Raw genomic sequence first — 24,374 nt, 5'->3', positions numbered from 1 at the left:
GCAGGCAACTATGCCACTGGGCATAGTTTTATCCTTATAACTCCAGCATTGTAGAATTTTATTTTAATAATTCAAAATCTGATAAAAATTGAACCCACCATTACTATTTCTGCAGTGGTGCTCTAGGCTTTCTCTTCATTACCCTTGCATTATTAACCCATGCCTCCCCTCATTCAAATTCCATGGTGACCTCTAAAACTTGTCCTGTGCAAATACATAATCACCTCTACAAGCCATATTAATACATAATATGTATTAATACATAATGTTGCTTTTTTATCTGCTGCTCCACCTATTTTTCCACAACTGTGGAGAAAGAATGACTTTATTATTTTCCAGTCTAGTTACATTATTAAGCCCAGTGCTTCACACAAGCAAGCAACAAGCATCATCTCAGCCTCACTTAGAAACCCTTTTCAAGTCTTACTTACAGACCCACCTGTCCAAGTTCAGTGGGGGACTGACTGACCAGTTAAATGCCCATTTATCATTGTCAGCCAAGGGACCTTGTTATTATACTTCACCCTGTTTCCCTCTGCATTTCTAGAAAGTAAAAAATCAAACACTAATCCAAAAGCATTCTAGTACAGCATAAATATAAAGCAGAAAGTTAAAATTCATTATCTTATGTCTTCTTCAGAAAACAAAAAATATTTAAAACTTTCCTGCCAGCCTCCAGAGCTGAATTTCCTTTACTAAAGTAGCTTTTTTAGTAGAAAACTGCCAACACACTATTTCAGTAAATGAACCACTAAAAAGGTGGGTTTGCTGTCATTTTTTGCTAATTCTATTACCTCAAACTCCTCCAGTTTAACCCCTAAAGATGTGGCCAAGAAGTTTTGGGGGTTTTTTCCTGTAGGTCATTATATATTCAGCTTTTCTATCATCTTCCTTTTCTGAAAATCCTCAGCCTACTTCTGACATACACCACATCTGCTTACATAACCAGAAGCTTTCCACAATTAGAATTCCAACTCATGCTTTCTTTAAAGATATGGTACCCCTCTAATTCCATTATCCATAGCCTAATGAGGAAAATACCCCCAAACACTACAAAGCAGAGTTTTGAGAAATACCTTCACCAACTTCACATTTCATGACCAAAATATTATCAAAACCATTATCAAAATATTATCAAATCCATTTCTTTGGATTAAGGCTGCCTAAGCCTTAATCCAAAGAAAACTCAAAATGTTTAATCCTCTGTGCAGTGCTCCCAATGCACTCAAACCCACAATGCAACCCACAACCACAGTGAGCAAATGCTTCAGGAAAAGACTTGGTGACTAAGAGAGTCAATATACCCCACTAACATATCAGAATATAAATAAAGCATAAATAATAATACATCAAGAATGAATTTAAAATACAAATAAGTACCCCAAATTTAATAACAACTGACATCCAACCAACAGTAACAAAGCTGTGGTAAGAGAAAGGAAGTGCTTTTACATGGAAATCTGGCAAAATATATATTCATTTCCATTCACATCCCATAAACTAAAGCAAAAACTGTGAATGCAATGGTGGGGTTTCAACCACAGAAACCTAAAGGCACTAACCCGCTGAAAAAAAAATTCTACATCTCCTTCCTTTACCCTTAAATTCCCTTTAACTTCTCCATAAATGCATATTATAATGAATTATCTGTCCTCTGGCCAGATAACTCCTCCTCTGTATCCAGCATCTCCACCATGGCTCCTGTCTGTTCAAAGAAACATAAAATGTCAAAGTAATTTTACAATTACATATTTATAACTGTTTGTCATCAATTATCACCTCCAGTGAAGCTAAATATTTACAAAGTTAATTATCTACAAAAAAATCCGCTCTCCATTTCCAATGCCAGCCTGGGCTAGAGATAAAATATTCCACTCCCATCTTTCTCAGGTTTTACTTCTTGCCCACATTTGCCACTGCTAAAGTGGTTGGATTTGGGCCCTTTTGATAAATTTCTGTGTTCAGTGAGACAACCATTGCTACTCATGATTGGGCAATTGATTCTGAAGCTTCACCTAGAGCCTGGATTCAGAGCTGTCCCAGCAAGAGCTGTTTCCAAAGAGGGTGCAGTCACTCTTTTAGCACAAAATCCTTATTTCTGAAAACAGATGCATATTTAAGGACAGTTATTATGAATTGAACTTAATTAAACATGGTTCCTTGAACAACTTTAAACAGCATCTCTTTGGGGAGAGATTTGTTGGTGATGCCTCTAATTTCCTTCAAAATTAAACTTCACTGAAATCCTATGCATATAAACTGTCTCAGAACACTTTTTTAAATGGCAGTTCTTTCTTTAGTACTGCAAGTTTCTTCTTTAAGAAGAAAATAATGTATTGCCACAAAGAATAGAAATCTATATTAGAAACTGTCTTTTGTATATCAATCTCCTTTGTGATGGATATCTCCTCTGTTACTTTTATCATCTCTCTTTTTTATTTTAAGTCAGCTCATGATTTTCCAGTAGCTATATGGTCATTTATGATAGTAGCCTAGAAATATATATACACATACACATATACACACACACACACATATATGATGATTGTTCGCAAGAGAATTTTAAGATCAAAGATGAGTTTTGAGTACTGATAGGGACATTGTAGTCCAAAAAGTAATGGACGGATAAATAGGTATCTTTAAAATCACAAAAGTTATGATTATTCTGTTACTCACTGTTCAAAGGAGAAGAATAAAATTACCAGGCAGTAGGTTTTTTGTTAACAATAGAAAATAGTTCTTTTCATCACATCTATTTATAATCTGGGACTTCTTGACATGGAATGCTGTGAAAGGGGAAAGCATAAAGGAATACTGAAGAATTTAGACAAATTCATGGAAAACAGGTAAAGGTCTGACAGATATGATGGTCCAAGCATCTGCTAAGTATATCCTCAACCAAGAGGTGTTTTCAGTACTTTTCTCCTGGTTTTGCTCCTCCTACTCTACCAGTGCTTGAGGCACAACAGCACTAAACCTTGTGATATGATGGATGAAGGATGGTACTTCATTATTAATATTTTTGAGTATAATGTTTAATATTTTTGGGTAAAATGTTAGGATAAATTTGCTGGTTTTTCATTAGGTACATATGAAGGCTGGTTATTCTCTGTGTAAGTCAAGGGCAGAGGATACCTCAAACATATTACATCTCAATAACAGTCTGGGAGACTTCCTGTTTATTAAATTGATTTCTGCTTAAAAAAAAATCTAAGAAGACATTTTTGCATCACACCTTGGCTTTAAGGTTGCCTCTTTAACTGATAATTCAGAATAAAGTACACTTTGGAGAGGAAATACTGTAACACTTTCTCTGAATCAAGCATTGTAGCCACCAGCTATTCCAACTAAAGGGTAACCTCACAAGTACATCCTGTTAGACAAGGGAAACTGTACAAGACAGTAAAAAGGAAAAAAAGGAAAAAAGCCATTTCTGTTCACTGCATCAAATTAAAGTGTTAAAGTAAAAATTAATCCAACAAATGTTTAAAAATAATTTCTGAGCACTCAGAGAATACAAGGCACTTTCACCAGAATGCCATTGCCCTACTGTGGTGATAGTACCAGGTGTGTAGACCTGAAGATTAATTTATTTGCATTAATTCAGAATTACTGCATCTTGACAAAGAGTTTTTTTTCTTTTTTTAGACTCTTTGCAAGGCCCTGACACACAAACACAATTCTTCAGTTCCCACTCTGTGTAGGGGTGTTAGGAAGCTGAACACAGATGGATTGTATGCATCCAAAGCCACTTGTTTAGCAAACCAAATGTTTGCTTTATTATTTTCAAGTAATCAAAGAGCACCTGCTTATTTCTTGTTCAAAGCTAGTCAGAAACCTGTATGACAGCTGTAAAACTGCCTTTCTGGTGTTTATGATCCAGCCCTGCTGGGTGGATGTCTCTGTTTGCACCACTGCTGCTTGGGGCAGGGGAAGCTGATAATAAAACAGGAACTGGAAAAGCAGTTTAATGTGAAAATGAGCAGAGGGCAGCCCTGCCCCAGGCTCCAGGCCACACAGTGTGTGCTGTGCAGCCCCTCACCCAGATCCCTGCAGCAGCATTCCCAAAGCCTGGAACAATCTCCCCAGGGTAACTAAAGGACAGAGCAACTGAGCTAAAATAGTGCTCCTTATGAAGGATTTAAAGAGTCCCAAAGCCATTTCTCATGATTCATCAGATACCTGGTGAGTCCAGGACCAGCTCATACATTGTCCAATTTACCCACTCACTCCTGCTATTTGCTTTTCCAGCTGTACTGCTGGTCTCCCAAATGGATTTATTTTTTTTTCCCCAGCTAGAATAGTTGACTACACCATTTCTTAACTATCAGAGTAACAAAAAGAATGCCAGATATAAATTCCAGTGTTCATTAAGAGGTTTTTTACCCCACCACACACTTGGATTAAGAAAGTGCCCACCAGAGCCACTGGAAGTCATGTCCTCAGTTTTGATGAGCCATGGGATTTATGCACCCAGAAAGACACAGACAGTGAATTGATAGGGTCACAGGATTGTGTGACTGAAGGTCTATTAAAATTTATGCCTAAAATGTGCATTTATTTAAAAAGTAGCCACTGGCACGACTTGCAGATATAGCATGCAAGCAAGATTTAACCCCTGCTGGGATAAATGTTAAGTCTTCTGGAGGAAAGTTGTATCAAAACTATGTAGCACCTAAAATACAAAACAGGACTTGCACATAGATACCAAAAAACAGATTTCTCTGACCCACCAGAGAAAGGAAGGGGTTTTGTATAACCTGTACTGGGCTAAATGTGCTATTAACTTAAAATGTCCAGTAACCCAAAGGGTGAGCATTTTCTCTGTCCCACAGTCATTGAGTGCTACCAAAGAATGGCTGCTAGATTTTGTCAGATGTAAATCCCTGCTTTATAGGGAATGTGTGGATGTGTAGGGAGGCAGTAGCTCTATAGTAGAACTCTGTGACTGATTCTGCAAAATAGAAACATGCACTTATTTTATAGGCATGTGTAATTGGATTAAAATTTCTGTTTGATTTTCTATAAAGTAAAGGGCGTGAAAAAATATTTTTAGAAGCTGAGTCTCAGTGGTGAAGTGTGTGTTATATTTTACACTGGATAAATACATTAAACCCTTGTTCTGTGTGACTCTTCAGTTGGTACAAGAAATGTCCTCAAATGCAGAACACAACAGAGCCAAACCCACCAGCCTTATACCCAGACGAAAACTCCTAATTCTGTCTGCCTGTAGGTTGTTGTACTCACCAATATTGCAATACTTTCCTGCATAATTTTCTTTGCAATCACATACTGTTTTCCCAGTGGAGACAACCATCTTACACTCTCCACCATTCATGCAAGGATTATGAACACAACCTACAAGGAAACACAACGAATGGTCAAACCAAAGGTACAAAATATTCAAGAGAATCAGCCCATTTTAACTTACTCTAGTGCATCTCCTCTGTGCATATGCATTTGGGGGAAGTTTTTCTTCTTTGTTTATGTCAGACCTACACTTGTGATAAATTAAAGGAAAGGAAACTCAAATTATTTCTGCCCACTGAGGTCTGTCTATTGTTTTCCCTGCTATTGGATAATTTCAGCTATTGAAAGATATTATCAGTGAACAATAGGTAAAATGGGGGTGGTGATTATTATTACTAGTGGAGATGGTATTAACATTTCTTCCTCTATAGAGGGTTCTGCCAATTCTAGACTTGCCACTAAGCTCTATTAGAATTTATAATAACATATCTAGTAGGGAGCTCAGTTAAATATTTAAGATCTGTGATTGGGAAGTATTCAGTCTATCAAATTTTCCAACTCTCACATGGACTCTCAATGTCCTAGAAATTGACTCTCCATACTTTAATTTCCAATTACATAAGGGAATAAAGGCACCTACACATTCCAAAGGGCTTTTATGAAACTCATTTGTACTGTGACTTACTTGTGAATCTGGGCAAGGTAAAAGTTAGCCAGACTAGCAGAATAGCCATACCAGAGCACATGTGTAGATGAGGCACATGGTTTGCTTCCCAACATCTCTCCTCCAAATGAAAGGAGCCGTGCTGGCTTCTTCAGATGGGTGACAACCCAAAGTGCATAGCCAGTGCTGGCTGGCCAGGGTGTTGGGCTCCTGGCAGCCCCTTAAAAAAGGAGGAGGCTTCATAATGTAAGCATCATACCTGCCAGGAATGGGCCAAAAATCATGCGGACCCTGGAGCCAATGCAGGCCTTACGGGATCTTGGAGGCAGGTAAAATTTACATGCTGCTAATTCAAGAGTGAGATGGACTTGGGAAGAAACAGAGGCAAAACAGCAATATGAAGTGATTGTTGGTGTGCAGATTTCACCTCTCAGGCAGGTTATAGTTTTGGAGAAAGAATTTTACCACTCCTACTATATAACCTGTTGTATATTCTTATATATATTTTTTTTCTCTGTAAGAAAACAATGTATGTCCCTAAAATTCCTCCTAAAATAGTTGCTTCCTCAAATAAGGATGGACACATTGAAGGGATTTCCTGGGTCAGTATAACTGCTCACTCTTGGAAAGGAAAGCTAAAATGTTGTCTTTTAGAGAGCTGTAAGGGCAGCATTAGGGTGTGTAACACCTCTCAGGCTTTGATACCCTCACTGTCCTTTATCCTCCCTCCATGCAGAGCTACAGCTGTGGTACAAAACAGAGCCTTACTCTCGTGTTCCACACGCTCACACTGCATCTGGCCATGCACACACGTGCACTGCTCCACTGCTCCTCCTTGGACTCTTGACCAGCTCACTTCCACATCAAAGAATTCATAGAGGCCGTTGTCAAAACATTTCTCTGAAATGAAGTTTTACAAACAACACAAGCTTTCAGATGTTATTTCATGCAAGAAATGGCACCACAATTTCTATTATCATTCTCTGCTCATCCCTTTTTTCCTGTTGAGTAGATCCGTGTTTGTTGACAGTTCTTCGCAAGCTAGCCAGCCTCCATAGTGTGGAGGCACTGAGCCAGTAGAGCAGCAGCTCCAGGAACCTCAGGGCAGAGGTGGCTTTCTCCTAAAGCCCTGTAGGCAGGACAGCATCACTGTCCCCAGCATGTGCATGTACATAAGGAACAAGGCATCCCCCGAAATTGTGCTGTTTTTTCACATCTCTGTGCATTGCCTAGTGCAATATTAGTAATTTCCAAACATGTAAGGGATATTTAAATCTTAAAAACAGCAAAGGAAGGGGAAGAGGCTTTTTGTGTTTCCCATGCTCAGAGCATACTTGGATTTATAATTGCAGAGTCGAGCTATTTTCAGTTGTCCTGTCAGGAATGGATTGTCTGTCATAACCATTTGGAAATCCACCTACACAAACATTCACGCTGCAGTGGTCTCTCCCATCACAACAGCACTACCTTTTCATTAAGCAAACATTAATGAGCTCTACTTACTATTCATATTTCATGTTGTAACACTGGTGGTAGAAGATACTTACTCAGCTGACAGTCCTCGCCTGTGAATTCCTCAGGACAGGTACAGTGGTACATCCTGTGGCTGTGAGTGAGAGAACAGGTCCCTCCATTTTGGCAGGGGTTGTCTGCGCAGTGATCTGGAGAGGCCACTAAGAAATTGTTGTTAATAAGTATGGTATAAGTCATGCTTTGTCCTTTTGGCTCTGTGAACCATGCTCAGTGGGTTTAATACCATCTACTAATGTAAAACTAAGTTTGTCCAACCAATTGACAGCGGGTTTGGGGAATATGGAAGCATATTTATCCAGCTTTTAAAAACCATGAGGCAGATCTGAACCATGTGGTTCTGAGCTGAACCTTCACCCCCCAAGACAAAGTTGTCTGAAGGGGGTAGGTCCAGGCACACCTGGAGTCCCCAGAGCTGGCACTGTGGCGAGGAAGAAGACGGGCTAGGTGCCCACAAGATGGAGCTGTGCCTTTACACTGGGCGGGGAGGAAGGCTGCAAGGGAGGAAGGCTGCAAGGGAGGAAGGCTGCAAGGGAGGAAGGCTGCAAGGGAGGAAGGCTGCAGGGAGGAAGGCTGCAGCGCTGCCCGGCCTCTGCCACCGCCGGGATCGCGCATCACTTTCAAACTGCTCAAAGGACAGCCCTCGACAGAAGGATTTGCCATGGGATTTTGGATTATGTCTAAAACAAATGGACAGCTGGAACCAAGGGAAAAATTATAAAGAAAACCACAAAGCACATTGTCCTGGGGTGACATGATGATGCTTGTATCCTCATTTACACATCCAAGTAAATCACACCAAGAAAGATGAAAACTGGACCAGTCTAGCATATTTCCATTTACTGGGGAATTATCTGAATGATGGGAAAATGTGGTGGGAGAGGAGTTAGGTACCACAGCTCGTGCAATAGAAGCTTTACTTGGCAATGTGCAATGTAAAAGTAGTAAGAGTCTTGCTGGTCAGGCAGTGTTTCTGATTTCAGGCAGGGCCAAGGGATGGATCTCCGCTGAAGTTAACCAACAACAAGTTTACACCTGCTCCAGAGTTGGCCCAACAGCTTGTCTGCATTCAAATCTTCCTTTTTAATGCTAGTCAAACTCTGCTATGCCATCTCCAGGGTTACTCAATCCAGGTGCTCCTTCAGCCAGACTGTGTGTCCTGAGCATGAGATGCAACATGCAGAGGCACAGGCACACATGAGCAGGGCTGAGGTGAAGCACAAAGGGTGCATTCTGAATTTGCTACAGCAGGGTAAATCTGAGCTTCCCCTGCAGGGGTCAAAATATTTACTTCAGAAGAGAGTGATGTAATTCCTATTAGATAGCAGGTCTGGGTGTATTCACTGGGAGTTTCAATCCAGGATAACATCAAGGGAAAGCAAGTGAAGTCAGTGACATTCCTACTCTTCCTGCTGTTGAAGGTTATGAAACTTCTAGTGCTGTAATGTTTCCTCAAATTTCCTATTCCCACTACATCCAAGCCATGATCTGATCTCCAAGCCATCTTCTGCTGTAACAAATGTTCAAGAAATTTTTTGTACCCTTGTTAAATCTGCAAGAAGCACTTCCACTCATTTATTTCTTTCTCAATCTGTTCCTCACTACATCCCACCCACCACTGCAGTCTGACCTTCCAGGCATGTTCTGTGTTGCTCCACATCTTTCCTGGAATCCAGGAACAACTTCTGCTCATAAGCAGATGGACACATCTCAGTTCCCAGTGGGGAATCTTGCCCACAATTAACTATCCATTAACTGGGGATTGCCAAGTCCACACTTTCTCAGCACTGTCTAAAGCACCTCATGGATAAAGCACTCCATGCTTGCTAGCTCTCATCTTGACTGCAGCTTCATCTCTCCGAGTCTCTGCTGATTGAGCAGTAGCCTTGTCTCACCTTTCTGCCCATGTTTCCCAACAAAAACATTCTGTTTCTGCCACCCACTTTCCTCAGAGCTCCTCCTAGGATGACGCCTCTTCCTCTTGCCTGCCCAGCCCAAACCACTCTACTTTTTCTTTCCATATCAGTCCAGAGGGATCTTAAAAATACTGTCTGGCAATTTTCTCCCCCATGTTTGGGTCTCCCTGGGGGTTTGGCCATTTGTCCAAGATTTCCAGACATTCAGAGAAGTAGTCCTACCAGCCTGCCCAAAATCTGGAATTCCCACCTATAAGGGCATTTCACGTTGATGGACATTTGTACATATATGTGAGCTATGCCTGCACAGTCCACGTGTGTGCAGTACTAACAGCACCCTCCAGCAGAAACTTCCTACCCAGGCTTCTCTTCATCCTAGACCTAAAGGCCTCTTGGTTAAACTTCCCTTTGAATTTGGCAGATGTATTTTTCTGGATCAAAGCTTTCAGTGCTTGCTTAACATTGGTTTGTAAGCACCTCCATCATTTTGAAGCTGATTGTCACATGCATGTGGTAATCTTGGCCTGGAGAGATTTGTGCTTCAGCCTTTGCTCTAAAGAAGCTCCTTCTCCATGCCAATGGATACACTGCTCACCAGCCTCTTATGGACAAAGGATACTCTCTCCCTGAAATTCAACTTTTTTCTTGTTTTTCAAGAAAAATCATCCAAAGATTTAATACTTTAGTGGAATTTTTTAAAAGTATTATTTTACATGTTTTAGAGATCAGCAGTGTTCAGTTTGACTGCTTATTTCTTCCAGGCAAACTTTCCTTCTTTGGCTTCAAATTCCCTTCATCCATTAAATTGCTTTTCCTTGCAACCTCATCATAGACCTGTTCACTTTAAACTATGATTAATAATCTGTTAAACGTTTCCCAAATCCAAAAACTGCTGCTGAAAAAAACCTAAGTAGACTTATGTTTATAAATAAAATAACAGCCAAAAAACCTTGCATTTACTTTTTTCAAATTCTAAATGCTTCCAGAAATAAAGGGGTTATCTTTTCTTTTGCAACAGCCAGTGGTGATCTCTTCTAGCTACCCCTTCCTTTTTTCTCTTTCCTTTCCTTTCTCACACACATGTAACTCTTTTTTTTTTTTCTTTTTTTTTTTTTTTTTGTATTTTAAGCTCTGGGAAGCTACTGATGAGTAAGTGCAGCCCTCACAACCTGACTCTTGTAAGCATGAGCTGCCCATAAAGTCTATGTTCATGTCTGGCACACTTGCATTACAAAGTTGTATACGTTGCTGCTTGTTTTGGGACTAGGTCACTGGCCTCTGATCTACTGTTAATCTGTTTTAAAGCCAGGCTGGAAAATAATTTAAAGTAGCTACATTTTAAAAGGTGATGCTGTGCACTGCTTAATTCTAGACTGTGAGCATGATTCAGCTAATTTGGCTTTTCAAGTGCTCTGGTAGACTGCAATCAGCTTGGCAATGCGACTCCTGACACTGTGGAGAGCTCCCTGAAAGGGGTTGGTCAAAAAAGCCCTTCATTTGAAAGTGGGAAGTGAATATCTAAGGCTATTGGTCATATCCTGCAGACTAAACATGTCTCATTTGAAAATTGTGAGACAGCAAAAAGAGGAACATGAACAGAATTAGACAGAGATCCCAAAAAAAGCCTCAGGGGCATCAAGTTTGACCAGTTCAACACCTGATTTTTCAAGCTGGTCGGTGGCTGTATGAAATGAGAATTTATATATATACATATATATATATATATACATACATATATGTATATATACACATACACACATATATATGTATTATTTATAAAATGGAATTCCCCAACATCCAGCTCATGGAGCCAGGGATACAGAGACAAGCAAAGCCAGTCACTGAAGGACTGCTGAGGACAGGGATGCATATTCCCAGGTGAACTTTCACCCAATGTGTCAATTAAAGTGACTTTTTTATATAAAGGTGACTTTGCCACAGACCTTGACTTCCCCTTTCAGACAGACTCTCGCAATGAGGTAATTGTAGCACTGGAGTGTGGTGACCACAGGAAGCCACAGAGCTGTTCAGCCAAGTAATCCTTTCATTATCCCTCAGGACTCCTGCAATGAACATGTCTGGCCTCTTGTCTTCTCTGACACAGCCCAGAGCTCAAGAAGTCTGGGTCTGAGAACTGCGCTTTCCCATGAGATCTCAAGAAAGGAAAGCTGGAAGTGATGGCTGTATGTTGTACAGGGTGTCAAATGTTTCTGTGCCTTCTAAGGAAATTAACTGGTCAAACAGACAGAAAATGCAGCTGTGTAATTTAGGGAAAGCTAAAAGGCACATCCAAGCCATGAGGGAGGAGAAGATTATCACCTTTGTGGTTGTCTCCAGCAGGAGTTTAGATTTCCATGCTGGCATTACCATAATTTCTCTCCATGACTTAGAGTTAGTCAACAGAGAGTGAATTAAAGACTGTGTGATATTCACAGTCTAATGCTCTGGCTGTGCAGCGTCACAAAGAGATTATGGAAACAGCTGATGTGAAGGTTTGCTTCAAAATAAATGCACAAATAAAAGTTGCACTGAAGGCACTCTCCCTCCTTCCTGCAGGTGGCAAAGCAAGAGCCAGGCACCTGGAGCAGCTCAGCCATGGCCTTACCTGAGTGCTCTCTGGGCAGGTACTCTCTGGGGTGCTCTCTGGGCAGGTGGTCTCTGGGGTGCTCTCTGGGCAGGTGCTCTCTGGGGTGCTCTCTGGGGTGCTCTCTGGGCAGGTGCTCTCTGGGGTGGTCTCTGGACAGGTGGTCCCTGGACAGGTGGTCCCTGGGCAGGTGGTCTCCGGGCAGCAAATCACAGTGTCCCCACCTCCTGTCCCGGTCAAAGTTATGTGTTGTTGAACACCTGAAAAGAATCAAAGGTGCAGCTTAGTGCATCTTTAAATAGGCTTAGTTCATATTTAAACAACCTGGATGTCTGCAGTGAAACTACAGGGCCTTCACACCCTGGTGGCCTGGAAATTCATGCTTGGTTTTTTTTCTAATTAGCATCAGTTTCATTCAAATTGTTGTACGAGCAGAGGAAAAAATATGCTTTCTTTTGTTAAAGTTGCTCTGCTCCACTTGTCTCACATTAAAAACATATTAAAAATAAGATGTTAATGCAGAACCTGAGATTTTCAATGAATCCTTCAGAAAAACCCAACATTCTTCCTATTTCTGGGATTAGAAAAAGAAAGAGAGGAATAAAAACAAAACCAAAGACAAATAATGTTTTCTTTACTTATTACAAAACAAGCACAACAGACCCAGCCCATTTATGATGCCTGACAGTTACTGTAGTAATCTGTAGAGGCAGGAGACTGTCCACAAAGGGACTTTTCCCTGACTTTCAGTGACAAGCATATTTCACTCTTTTCAGACTCAGTTCCTTTAAAGCATTCTTGTTTTGGAACTTACAAGATGAAATGAGGAAATAACTGACACGGGGGTGATTTCCAAAGGCACAGACAAAACCTCTCCTTTTCTGAGAGCAGGGGACAGAGTCCTGCCCACCCTCACTGCTGGTCTGTTATCTGAGTCTGCTATCTCAGGCTCAGAGCACCACAAGGAGCACAGAGCTGCTATTCCTCTTTTGCAGGAGCAGATTTGGAGGCTTCCCTGAGGACACACAGGGAGCACATGGCTGAACTGAGGTTGTACCGTGGAGATCCATGTCTTGTCCCAGTGCACTATCCACCAAAACATCCTCCCTAGCCAGTTATAATGCAGAATAATAGGTATCAGCCACATGACATTAGAAGGCACTGGAGTTTATTTAATGTGTCTGATGATCTAATTCCATTATGCCTGGTTTTATAATTCCTTGAGCAGTTGTGTGATCAAATTTTTCATCCTAGGATGTCACAAGCTAGACTGAAATTTTATTGCAGCACATGTCTGCATTTTAACTGCCCTATTTTCCTTCTTAATTAGATGCTATGAGGTATTTAAAATGCATCATTCCTATGGAGCATCTGAATAGGCCATGTATATTAAGTTGGGTGACCTCAATTATAAAAGGTGCACAAAAAGAGGTGCTTGGTAGTCTGGTGCAGATTAAGGTGGCATATGCTTAAAGAGGCTGTTCTCTCACAGGAATTAAGGCTGGTGAAACTCCTGGGAGCTGATGGAAATTCCTCAAAGATCCTTCTGTGGGAAGTGGATTGTGCTTTCTTTAAAGGGTGGTCTAGTCTGCACAAGAATGAAGATGAGAAATGAGATAAATGTGTTCACAGCACTGCTCATGTCACTGTCCAGCAGCAGCCAAGTTCTAAGCAAAGGGGAGTCTCAAATTTTTCCATCTTAAAAGTATTTTTTGTCATCAGAGACCCTGACAGAGGCTTCTTCTACCAGCTCTCCACAAACCACTGGTCCTCCCACTTGATGCTCTGCCCAGCCAGTCCTTCCCTATTGCCTTGCAGTGACTACAGTGAGATTGGTCCCCCCTTGTGATGCCAAGCTGCCTCCTTGGTGCCAAGCTTCTTGCACAGTTACATAATCCTTTTATATTTTCCACCACAGATCTCACTTTCTGTGAGATCTCCCTCCTTTTCTTTTAAAAATGTTTTGTCTGATTGGAGGCTTACCAAAAATGAAATTGTGACTTTTCAGTCTTCTGGAATGTTACCTCCAGCAGCCAAACCAACCCAGTGGCTTTATTATATCTTTATGCTATTTGCAAATGCATCCACACTCAAAATTTATGGGATAGCAAATATCTTTACATCAGCTTGTCATATTGCTAATATGAAAGTGAAAACATAAAGACAGAGATACTGAACTAATTATATCAGAAAAGTCCACTACAAGGGACTGCATTTTAAACCCATAGATGGTAAAGAGCATGGGAATGGGCAAACAGAAGATGAGGCCTAACTGGCAGGCAGGATCAATGGAAAGTAGGCTGTTTTTCCCACCAGGAGTACAGGGAGCCCTAACAATAGGATGTTTTGGAGAACAAGCAAAGCCCCAGGCCTAAGGCAGACAGGTGTAAGGAAAGAGCTTTGCCATCACACCTGGTGTTGTCACTGTGTTTGAGACTTGGAGGTTGCCTGAGACTTTTTTAGGTGTTGTCCTGACCATGAGACATGGCTCGACAGACTCTGTCTGACAACACCAGACCAACCACTGGCAGCTCCAGGAAAATTCAGAACCTGATGCCTAACATCTCCCAGCTCAGCCCACAGGTTTCTCCTTTCCAGGACTGTCAGAAACTCCCCATCCTGTAATCCAGCTGGCCAAAAAGCTTCCTCTGTACTGTTTGCAGTCTGTGGCCAGTCTGATATCAAAAGTTATCTTCTTGTTTCCAAGGAAGATGATAAGATCATGTCCTTCCTACACAGACCCAAGCTCACCCTGGCCCAGTGGCCCTGTCCCTGCAGAACTCAAGCACAGGATAAGGCTTCTGCAGGGCATGAGTCAACACCTTCCCATTTATAGCCAAAATCTCAGGCAAGGTCTGCTCCTGCCATTCCCCTAGAGCAGAATCTGAGGAACCCATCCCACCCTGGGATGCAGGGATGCAGGGACAGGGTGCTACAGCTTCCCTGCAGCCACAGCTTGGTCCAGTTGAGACCACCCTCCCCTTTTGCTCTCACCGGTGCTCACTGCACCCCCACTCTGTCTGTCCCTACACTGCTTTGTCTCTCTGGAGGTACCAATGAAACTCAGAAGCAATTCCAGCTATTTTTTTTTCTCCTCAGCACAAAAGGAAAATTTACACTATATCCTTGGCAAGATATCATGTAAGACTTACTAATAGATCACTAAATGGAAATTTATCTGTAAAAACAGATTATAATTAGGGGGAAAAGCCATACAGGATGCTGTTAAAGGAAGTCTGTTATTTAAATAGTGTAATTATTCTGTCTTCTTTCCTGTATTTTCAATAAATATTTATAAAGATACAGCTTGTTTGTTGCTCTCAAAGTAGGGAGAGCTTTCTGTGGTCAGGAGCAGATTTATGTTGAAACACAGTATCTGTGTCATATGTAGTATGAGAAAACATAAATCTAAAGCAAATTTGAGTGGGGTTTAGCCTGCACTGTAAAGTCCTGCCTGTAGTCCTGACCCAAAATATGACTTGAAGATTGAGGACATGAACTTAAGCACACAAGTCAGGGCTCTCCTGGTCGGGTTTCCTGGAATTCAGAATTCAGAAGCAGTTTGGACCCAGCCTCCCATCATCCCTTCCTAGCGGCTTGCAGGAGGCAGGAGCAGAAAGGGCACGAGCCTTGCCCTCACCTGGAGCCTTCCAGGTGCCCTGGGATCAGTTATTCAGTGTAAGTCCAGCCTGGGATTGTGCCAAGTCACACAAAAAGTGCACAGAGCAGGTTTCCCAACTGCTATTCAGGGCCCTTTTCCTGGCATCTCTGTGCCTGAAGTCACACATTAAGTTGCTTTTAGCTTATGAGTGATGAGCAAACACTGGTCAGAAGGTCACCCATAGGGTGAAATGGTCTGTCAAATCCAAATAACTCCAGCTGTCCTCCTCCCTGTCTCCCTGCTTGTAAATGGCTTTTAAAATGTCAGAAGCATAAGAGCAAGTTGTTCAAGGTCAGCTCTAAAGTGTTCTCTAACCTTGGACCACATCCATTGACAGGTTTTTCCATTTCTGTGCCCTAACTGGCTAAAAGCAAATACACAGGGTCATGTATTAACAGGATCCCTCTTAAGCATTGCATGAAATTAAGTGTGTACTAAGGTCAAACTCTTTGTGGCTAAAGTTCATCAAAGACAGGATTCAAACTGGTAAATTATTCCAGTTCCCTTTCTTTAGTTAAGATAGTCTCAAATTCTTGTTTCCTGGAGGCTTGTATTAGCTGGGTTGTATCAGTGGATATTGGGGAAATTCTGAAGTGGTTTCCTAGCCTGAAGCTCAGTGTCTATTTGTGCAAACAGGTTTGTTTTGTGTTGTTTACATTACACCAGCACTTACACTTGAAACAGATGTGTCATCAGAAAGACGCCAACAGATCATGAAAAAATGAGACAGTCCAGTATAAAAAATGAGAGTTCTGCCCTGCCTGGGCAAGTAAAATAAACTCTAAAATATCATCTCTGCCCTGAAAACAGGCAAGTGTTTGCCTTTCACATGGCTCATCTGGGCATAATTTTCACATTAGTGGTACCCACATACTCTCTGCTTTGTTGCCTTTGATTTCAGTTAAATATGCCTATCAAATGAGTTTGTCTGCAAAGTTCATCTTTTTTATTCAGTGCTTTAATTCAGTAGGGTTCCCCCCTGACTGCTCCTACCCCAAAAATGGATCATGAATACTCCTAACAGCTTCTGCAAAAGTAAAAGAGTAACCTTTGCCCAAAAGAAGGCAAAATGGCCTTAAACACACTAGTAGAATAAATCATTAACCAACAAACAGGAGTAATACCTCACTTCTTAGGACTGCACTGTCCAAAGGGGTTCTGGTGCCAATCTGGATAGAAATTAGAGAGAGGGGGGTTGGGGAGAAAACAGATTTCCTCAAAAATCAGATGGTCTCTGCTACAGTGCAAGTACAGCCTGCACAAATCAAACAATTCCTTAACCAAGTGTCCTCTCTTGCAGGTGTCTGTGTCCCTTTCTCCCTCAGCAGAGGGTCTCTCCCAGGCCCATTCCATCAGTCCTGCTGTTTCTGTACAAGCTCTTGTCACCCATGTAAATTGCAGTTCCATGGGCAGGGCAGCAAGGAAGCATTTCTGCAGTTCCTGAGGCTCCTGTGGCTGTGTAAACCCAGTGCCAGGGCTCCCTTCCCCTGAGCACACCCTGAGCCAAGGGCCACGGCCATCAGCAGCAGAACTGCACCTTGGGCACAGCTTCCTGCTCATCTTAATTACTCCAAAAGCAAGATTAAAGCACTAAAAGGATGACATTTCATTTGAATGCTGTTTTCATTTATGTCAACTCACCATTTCTTTCTGGAAAATAAATTTGATAAACACGTGTGATAAAGCCTTCCACCAAACCGGAAAGGAAATTTGCATAAATGTCCATCCTCTGTAAACACTGAAATACAAATATAAAGAGCTCATAATGCAGCTGAAAACCAAACCCCAAATTATATTACATACTATTATATGAAGTTATGAAGATAGACATCTGCAAGTTTTTCAGCTGTACTCTGGACTCTGTGTCTCTGCAATGTCTAGAGCATAAGAAGAAGCTTAAAACTTCGATAATTACTGAATCAACAAAGATTAATGGACTCTGCAGTTGAACAAAGATCTCAGATCATTTCAGTTTAAAATATACTGCCATTTCTGGTACAGCAAATGCCAATTACATTCATTAATTGCAATTATAATTTCTAATTATGTAGTATTGTAATTGCATATTAAAATAATTTCTGAAGTTGTATCCTTTCAGGCTCTATATAATATTGTAATATCTGTTTAAAATAATTAGGGAACCAGACAGTACAAACTGAAATAGAAAGAGTCAGGAGGAAGAAGTTTTAAAGGCTGAGGGTAGAGAGAGAATTTGATCATAACACCTTCCCTTTGGGATAAGCAGATTCCTTACAAGAGGGGAGAAACTGATGGGACCAGTGTCTAAAAAGGGCAAGTTTTCTATTTGCCACATGAGTGATGGCAATCTAAGGAAGGGTGGTGGGACTTTAAGGAAGGCTAGTGGGAGTCTATCAGGAAAAAATCTTTCAAGATGAGTCTTGATAATGAGAGAGCCTGAAGACAAAAAAGACAATGAAAAACTGTCAGAGCTTATTTAACGATTAAACTAAAAGTAATCTGTTTTGAAATCCCAAATCTGAATGGGAAGCCAACCAGTGCTGCAAGAGAGAAACGGGTCATCCAACCAAACTGGCAGTACAGCACATTTCCATTTCTCAGAGACAATGTGTGACTGCTCCTTGTCCTGAGCTTACCCCTCCCATGATGGCTGGGGCTCCTGCACACTCTTACAATATCTGTTTACTCCCATCAGCCCAGACATCCCAAAGAGCTGCTGAGGTCAGTTATTGGCATTACAGAAAAAATAACCTATCCCTGTGGCCCAACCCCTTGTTAATCAGTTGGGATTGTCACTCCATCTGCCCTAACTGCCTCCTTCTCTATCAACAGGAAATAGCCACTGCCACCACCTTGTCAACCACTTTTCATTCTCTGAACTAATTCAGCAAATGTTGCAAATAGCAACTTTCTCTGTCTGATACCTTCCAGTACAACAGGCAGGAGAGTTGTGAGAATACATCGCCATCCAGAAGATATATTGCATCCCAAAGGCCACTGAAGACTGTTATAACCTATAAAGCCCAATGGCCCAATGCATGTAATCTTTAACTACAAAAGTACAGGACAATAAAAGCTTTAAAATGCAAACTGCAACACTCTCCCACAGCCAGGATTTCTGATCATTGGGGTGCCACTAGAACAAATGCAAACCAGAAAGCTGCATGCAACTCAAACCCTTCTCCCACAGAGAGATCAAGGGCCAGGGTAGAAACTGAACCTGCACATACAAAGAGTTAATGTGCTTGAAAGTTACAGGGCAGCTGCAGCTCTGATTAAAGGTTGTTGCACATCTTCAGCCACACCACCTTGTGCAATAATATAAAGCCATGCCAGCTCAGACAACTCAAATCCCATCAGCACCTTCCCATTAATCTTCACCTGAAGGAAAATTACCTGAGATTCCTGAGCTAATCTCAAATTCCCCTTTAAACAGAAATTAATACTGGCATAACCATTCTATAATCCTTATTCATGTTGAAACAAAGACAGGCTTCCTACCAGCTTGCACAGCATGGACACAGACAGGCAGACAATTCTTACTGTCATGAAACCTACTGGATTTGACTTGGTACCTTGTGGGCGAGGGACCCCATGCCTTGAGCCTCTTCCTGCCCCAGATCTGTAGTGCTACAAAGAGAAAAAGAGAATGTGGGTTGGAGACACAAATTCACTCTGGGAACCATACTACTGGTCAAAAACTACTTTCCAGGGTGCCCTGAACTTGTGTTTCTCCCAGTGCTTCTGAGAAAATCTTATTATTTTCTTTTGATTTTTGGTGGGGCACAATCTGGTGAAAGAGGGTAGATACATGTTGACTCTTGAAAGTGCCAGCTAAACCAGGAAAACCCAGCACAACCCAACAAAGGCCAAAGCTCTCTCTCCTCCATTTTATCTTTCTATTGCCAAGGGACACATCTCCTATTTCTCTCAGCAGGAAGAATACATGCATTCTGGGGCCAGTTCACAGTTACAAACAATATCCCAACATTTGCCTTTTCCTGCTATTTAACTGTATCTCCCCAGGGCATTAGTAACAAAAGCAACTTCTAACTGTATTTGGGTTTGCCAAACAGCAAGCAAAGAGCACTAGGCTGAGCCGATTTTAAGCCACAGGAAATAATAAAAAGAGAATAATACACATAAAGTGCTGCTGCCACCAAAGGTGCTGGCAATTGAACTATAGCAAAAAAAAATATCACAAAAGCAGTCAAAGATGCACATATAATGAACATAGAACTGGACAGGGGGCATAAAAGTGAGGGTTAAGAAAAAGCTGTTGCTAAGATATATAGAGAAGGCTTGAACAGTTCTGAGGAAAGAACAGTTTTTGCACTCTACACAGACTGCCACCACCAAGCAAGGGCTCCAGCCAGGGATGATCTTTACCTTGAGCATGAGCATTCTTCTCTGCTCCCTCATGCAATATCTGAGGATATACTTTTGTAATTTGCTAAAATAGTTTTATAATAGGATTATAGCACCATCCAAGTATATCTGAGCTAGTTTTAACCCAGCTAGAGAAATAAGGCTGATCTTAAGGCCCCAGTGCTGACCATAAGGCAGCAGTGAGCTAACTACCCTGCTAGCCCATGGTAGATGCCAGGCTGTGGTGGGGTTTAAGCAAACTAGCAAATTCAGACCATCACAGCCTGCTCAGCAGTGCTTCATGTGCTTGGCAGATATACCCCCAAAAAAGACACAAGATACATAATGCAAACCACTGAGGGGTTTGGCATGGAAACAAGTCTGAAAAGAAGAAGACAGCCACCTAAGCTGGCCTGCTCAGTTACAGACACAGCAGCAGTGTCTGGCAGTGGAGCACTCTCCCTCCATGCTCCTGCAGGTACCTGCCTGTGTCAACACTTTTCTGAGATGTATTTTTTAGGGATTTCCATTTTTGCAGTCCTTCCTCACTGCCCACTCCTCCTCCATAGCAAGGCATGGATGTAAGCAAATGCTTCAAACAGAGAAAGGTGTAGCACCAGCTGTCCCACAGTCCCCCCACAAGTGAGCACCTTATAAACTGTCTTATAAACTTCTTATAATCTGTCAGCCTTCATCTGGCTCATCCCTGCTGTGCTCCCTTTGACTCTCCCTTTCTCTGGGTCTGTTCAGTGGCTTCACTCATCCAGCCTCAGGCAGCCTAGTCCTGCCAGGTATCCCACAGCTGATCCATCACTCAGAAAGAGAGGAATCACTTACCATCCTTGTACAGTCACTGCTCAGACTCAGAGCCAAGACAACAGTGAGAGGAGCACAGACTCTCATCCTTGCTCTCCTCTCATGCAGTTTTGCCTGGCAGAGGAAAACTTCCAGAGCTGGGCTGAAGCAGGAGGGTGAATCAGGAACAAGCTTTCACAAGGGACTGTGATATTCTTGACTTTAAGGTATTTTAGTTTTCTAAGTAAGCAGAGCTGTTATCATTGTTAATCATTAATGTCTTTGGGAGTAGAAGGGAATGCCCCAGAGGGAGAGACTCTCCCTAAAACACCAGGAGTGAAGAGTTTACAAAGTGCCTGACCCTTGGAGATGGTCCCTGGTGTCATCACCTGAAGGGCAGCTCCAGAGAGGCTGATCCAATGTAGCTTATAACTAGAGCTGGATGTTTCCCTTCTTTCTCTTCATGAGCTGATTAAAAGCATGGTATAGCAACAGCAAAGAGCTCCAAGCAAGCCCACTCAGGAGATGGCATCACATTGCAAAATGTGGACCAGATCAATGCCAACACCAAGGATTACTCATTAACAGATGGTTACCTGCCCAGCTGTGACTTGTAACAGCAGCCATCCAGCAACAGACTGGGAAAGTTAAAAGAAAGAAAATACACATTACTCTGATAACACATTTTGTGTACTAAAAAGCTCCCTTCTGCCACCACCTGAGCAAAGCCATCTCTGTTTTGTGTCTGTCTGAGACAGCTGCACTGCAGAATCATGTGTCCTACAGATGCAGAGGATATTGCTATAACTGAGATTTCACCAGAGCCGTCTACTGCAGCCCCACCTTGCCCCACAACCAAAATCCACAGGTTTGGCTGGTGCAACAGTGTCTGTGCTTGAGGCTTTTGCCATGTTCTGTCAATCAGGGACCACACCTCCTCACACCCAAAATCCCCAGAGCCACAACAACGGAAACAATACCATAGTCCTTGCTCAAGTTGTGTGCTGCCCTTTGAAGTTTCACCAGCACAGCTATGGAAGGGAAATGATTCTTTTTCATTTTTTTGACCCAACAAAGCCATGGCAGTAGGGCCCAGTGGTGAAGCAGAGCTATCCCTGCACAGTTTTGACATGATGGTTTATCATGGTGCAGGGAACTGACACACTGCTCTGCCTTTCATCACAGCAATAACTCCTGTTAGTTCAACTAGGCATATATAGGTTTATGGAATAAACTTTGCTACTGTGAGCAAGGCTTGGAACAGCAGGAAGTAGGAAAAGCTGGCATTTCCTTCCCAAAATCCAGCAAACAGGCAGAAGAAAAATTTTTGCCTCTGTGCATTGCTTGTTGCTAAAGACTTGAAGTAAATAAAGCTTCAGAATAGATCTGTCTTATTTTCACTCATTTCAAATCTGGAAATAGGATGTACAGACAGTCTGATCTGCCTGAGAACACCTAGCAAAGCTGAAACATAGATTTCCACTTCCTCTCCTCATTTTTCAGTCTGGCCATCAGGTTTCAAATCAATAATGCCTATGCAATGACTTGTAGACATCTGTTTACCATCAAGGTTACTGAAATTTTGTGAAGAAAGTGGGGGGAAAAGAGCCATTACCTGCTATTGCACTCCAGAGTTCCCAAAAGTTTTGTAGAAAGGGAGAAGCAGGGGAGTGAGGAGAGAAGGAAGATACTTCTTTAAGGTTGTGGAAATACCCTCTTCCACCCATTTCCAGAATAAAAATCATCCACTTCCAGGACAAGAAACACTGTGTTTCTGGGGTGACCAACGTGTGTGTTGTAGAGAAGCATTTTTCCATGCCTAAAAGTAACAGAGAAGAAAAGCAGGAATGCAATCTATTGTTGGTGTTGTCTACTCCCAGCTGCTGTAGTTCATGTTGTAGATCTCCACTAAGAGCTGCAGTGTGTCCTTCTGGGGACTCAAAACTCCAAGCTTTTGGCCCAAACTGATTCCTTAACATGGTAAAGGGAATAAATACCAACATCAGGAGCCACTTCAGCTGATAGGATGGGGCTGGCACAAAGTAAAAGGAAAAGTCATCAAACCCAGGAGTTGCAACAGCTGGCAGAGAAGCCCCACCATAAAATGGGAATTATCCCTGAGTAAGGTCTGGACAGTGATTTTAGGGTTCAGATGGATCTGAATCACTGAAATCCCCAAGTGCTCCATGTGCTGCCTTTGTTCAGCAGAGAGGTGTCTGAACAGGTCTTACAGCCATAGCAAAAAGGCAGGATTTGAGGTGTGGTTTTTTGGTCAATTATGTTAAATGATCAGTGAATCTTTCAGCTGCTTATAAACAGAAGAAACTCTGTCTGCCTCTTTCAAGCATTTTGTACAATTGTTAAAATGTTTGGGGTGTTTTTGAGACACATTTTATCTTATTGGCAGGAAACTAGTCAGAAAACTAGACTCAGTTTTGATACTGAATTCTTATAAACTTCACAGGGCTCTGGGCCTTTGGGAGTTCATAGGTGCAAAGAATAATTTCTGTGCCAAAAGCATTGTCCCATGGATCAGGCTGAGGAGCCTGCAGAGCTGCTCTCCACCACCTTCTCAAGTCTTTTCATCTGTGACTCACTATTTCCAGTCTGGTGATGGAAACTTTGTATACAGGGAAATAAGAATCAGGTGTCTATGGAGCTAATAACTTAACAACCATGAGAAAAATAACAAAGCTATAGAAACAATGCATATGGAATTCAAGATAAATTCCCTGACATTAGGTTTTAGATTTCATCTAGCCCCCATTTCAAATGAGGCTCTGTAAAATACTAAAGGGAAATAAATATATGTGTGTATACATATACATAAATATAAAAAAGAGAGAGAAAATCTGTACAAAAAAGCTAGAGGAAAACCTGGCTTTGGAGTGATAAAATATTTGGCAGCTATAAGGCCTGGAGCAACTCATCCCATCAGTAAAATTACAGCTAGAGTCTGGCTCTTGTTTTCAAAGAAAATTCCATTTTCCTTTTAAGAAAGGCACATTCTGATTCTCAATTTTGCTGTACATAATTTTGAACATTTCCTACAGAACACAGAACCCAAATGTATTTGAAGCCATATTCTGCTACTACTAAAGACAATGATAAGTTTCAAAATAAGAGTAGGAATTCTTTTTCATATTTGCAGACTAATCCTTCTGTATCAAAGGCTGAAATCCATTCATTTCAGCAGTCATTTTCCTCTTTATACTGACATCATGAGAAAAAGCAAAGGCAAATAAACACACAATAAATGAGGAGAAAGAGACAGAACTCTTGCTGTGGCTGTATACCAGATACTGATAATGCTGCCTCATGCATTTGCCTTTTCCTTATTTCCCACACTGCAATGCTTTTATTACTTAAAATTTAAAAATAATTAATAAAAGCTCAGGCTGAGCCCAACCTTTGAACTACTTAATAATAATAATGAAACAATATTAACAACTACCCTAAATCATTAAATATCTGCAAAACATAAATTAACTGAGTCAGCCATCAATATGAAATAATGAAATTGCAGAGGGTTTTTTAATCAATGAGTTGACTAGATATAAGTGGAAAAGACAAGCCTAGACACACACACACATCCATTTGCATTCATTCCTCTGTACCAGCTACCAA

At 41.5% G+C, this 24,374-nt stretch overlaps 1 protein-coding gene across 2 annotated transcripts in view; it reads right to left on the bottom strand.

Annotated features, from left to right (window-relative positions):
- Positions 1 to 20,979, bottom strand: part of HGFAC (HGF activator) — a 40,643-nt gene extending 19,664 nt beyond the window's left edge. For both annotated transcript variants that reach the window (XM_059471278.1, XM_059471279.1), the window contains exons 1-7: positions 20,790 to 20,979; positions 19,160 to 19,214; positions 17,247 to 17,343; positions 11,966 to 12,204; positions 7,462 to 7,587; positions 6,683 to 6,814; positions 5,248 to 5,358 (exon numbers count right to left, since the gene is read on the bottom strand). In XM_059471278.1, coding sequence (XP_059327261.1) covers positions 5,248 to 5,358; positions 6,683 to 6,814; positions 7,462 to 7,587; positions 11,966 to 12,204; positions 17,247 to 17,343; positions 19,160 to 19,214; positions 20,790 to 20,855 — 826 coding nt within the window. In that variant the 5' untranslated portion in view covers positions 20,856 to 20,979. The remainder of the gene's footprint in view (positions 1 to 5,247; positions 5,359 to 6,682; positions 6,815 to 7,461; positions 7,588 to 11,965; positions 12,205 to 17,246; positions 17,344 to 19,159; positions 19,215 to 20,789) is intronic.
- Between the last annotated feature and the right edge of the window lie 3,395 nt (positions 20,980 to 24,374).

The sequence above is a fragment of the Ammospiza nelsoni genome, chromosome 4 (assembly GCF_027579445.1).
Source record: "Ammospiza nelsoni isolate bAmmNel1 chromosome 4, bAmmNel1.pri, whole genome shotgun sequence".
NCBI lineage: Eukaryota > Metazoa > Chordata > Aves > Passeriformes > Passerellidae > Ammospiza > Ammospiza nelsoni.
This window is presented reverse-complemented; position numbering and strand designations above follow the sequence as displayed.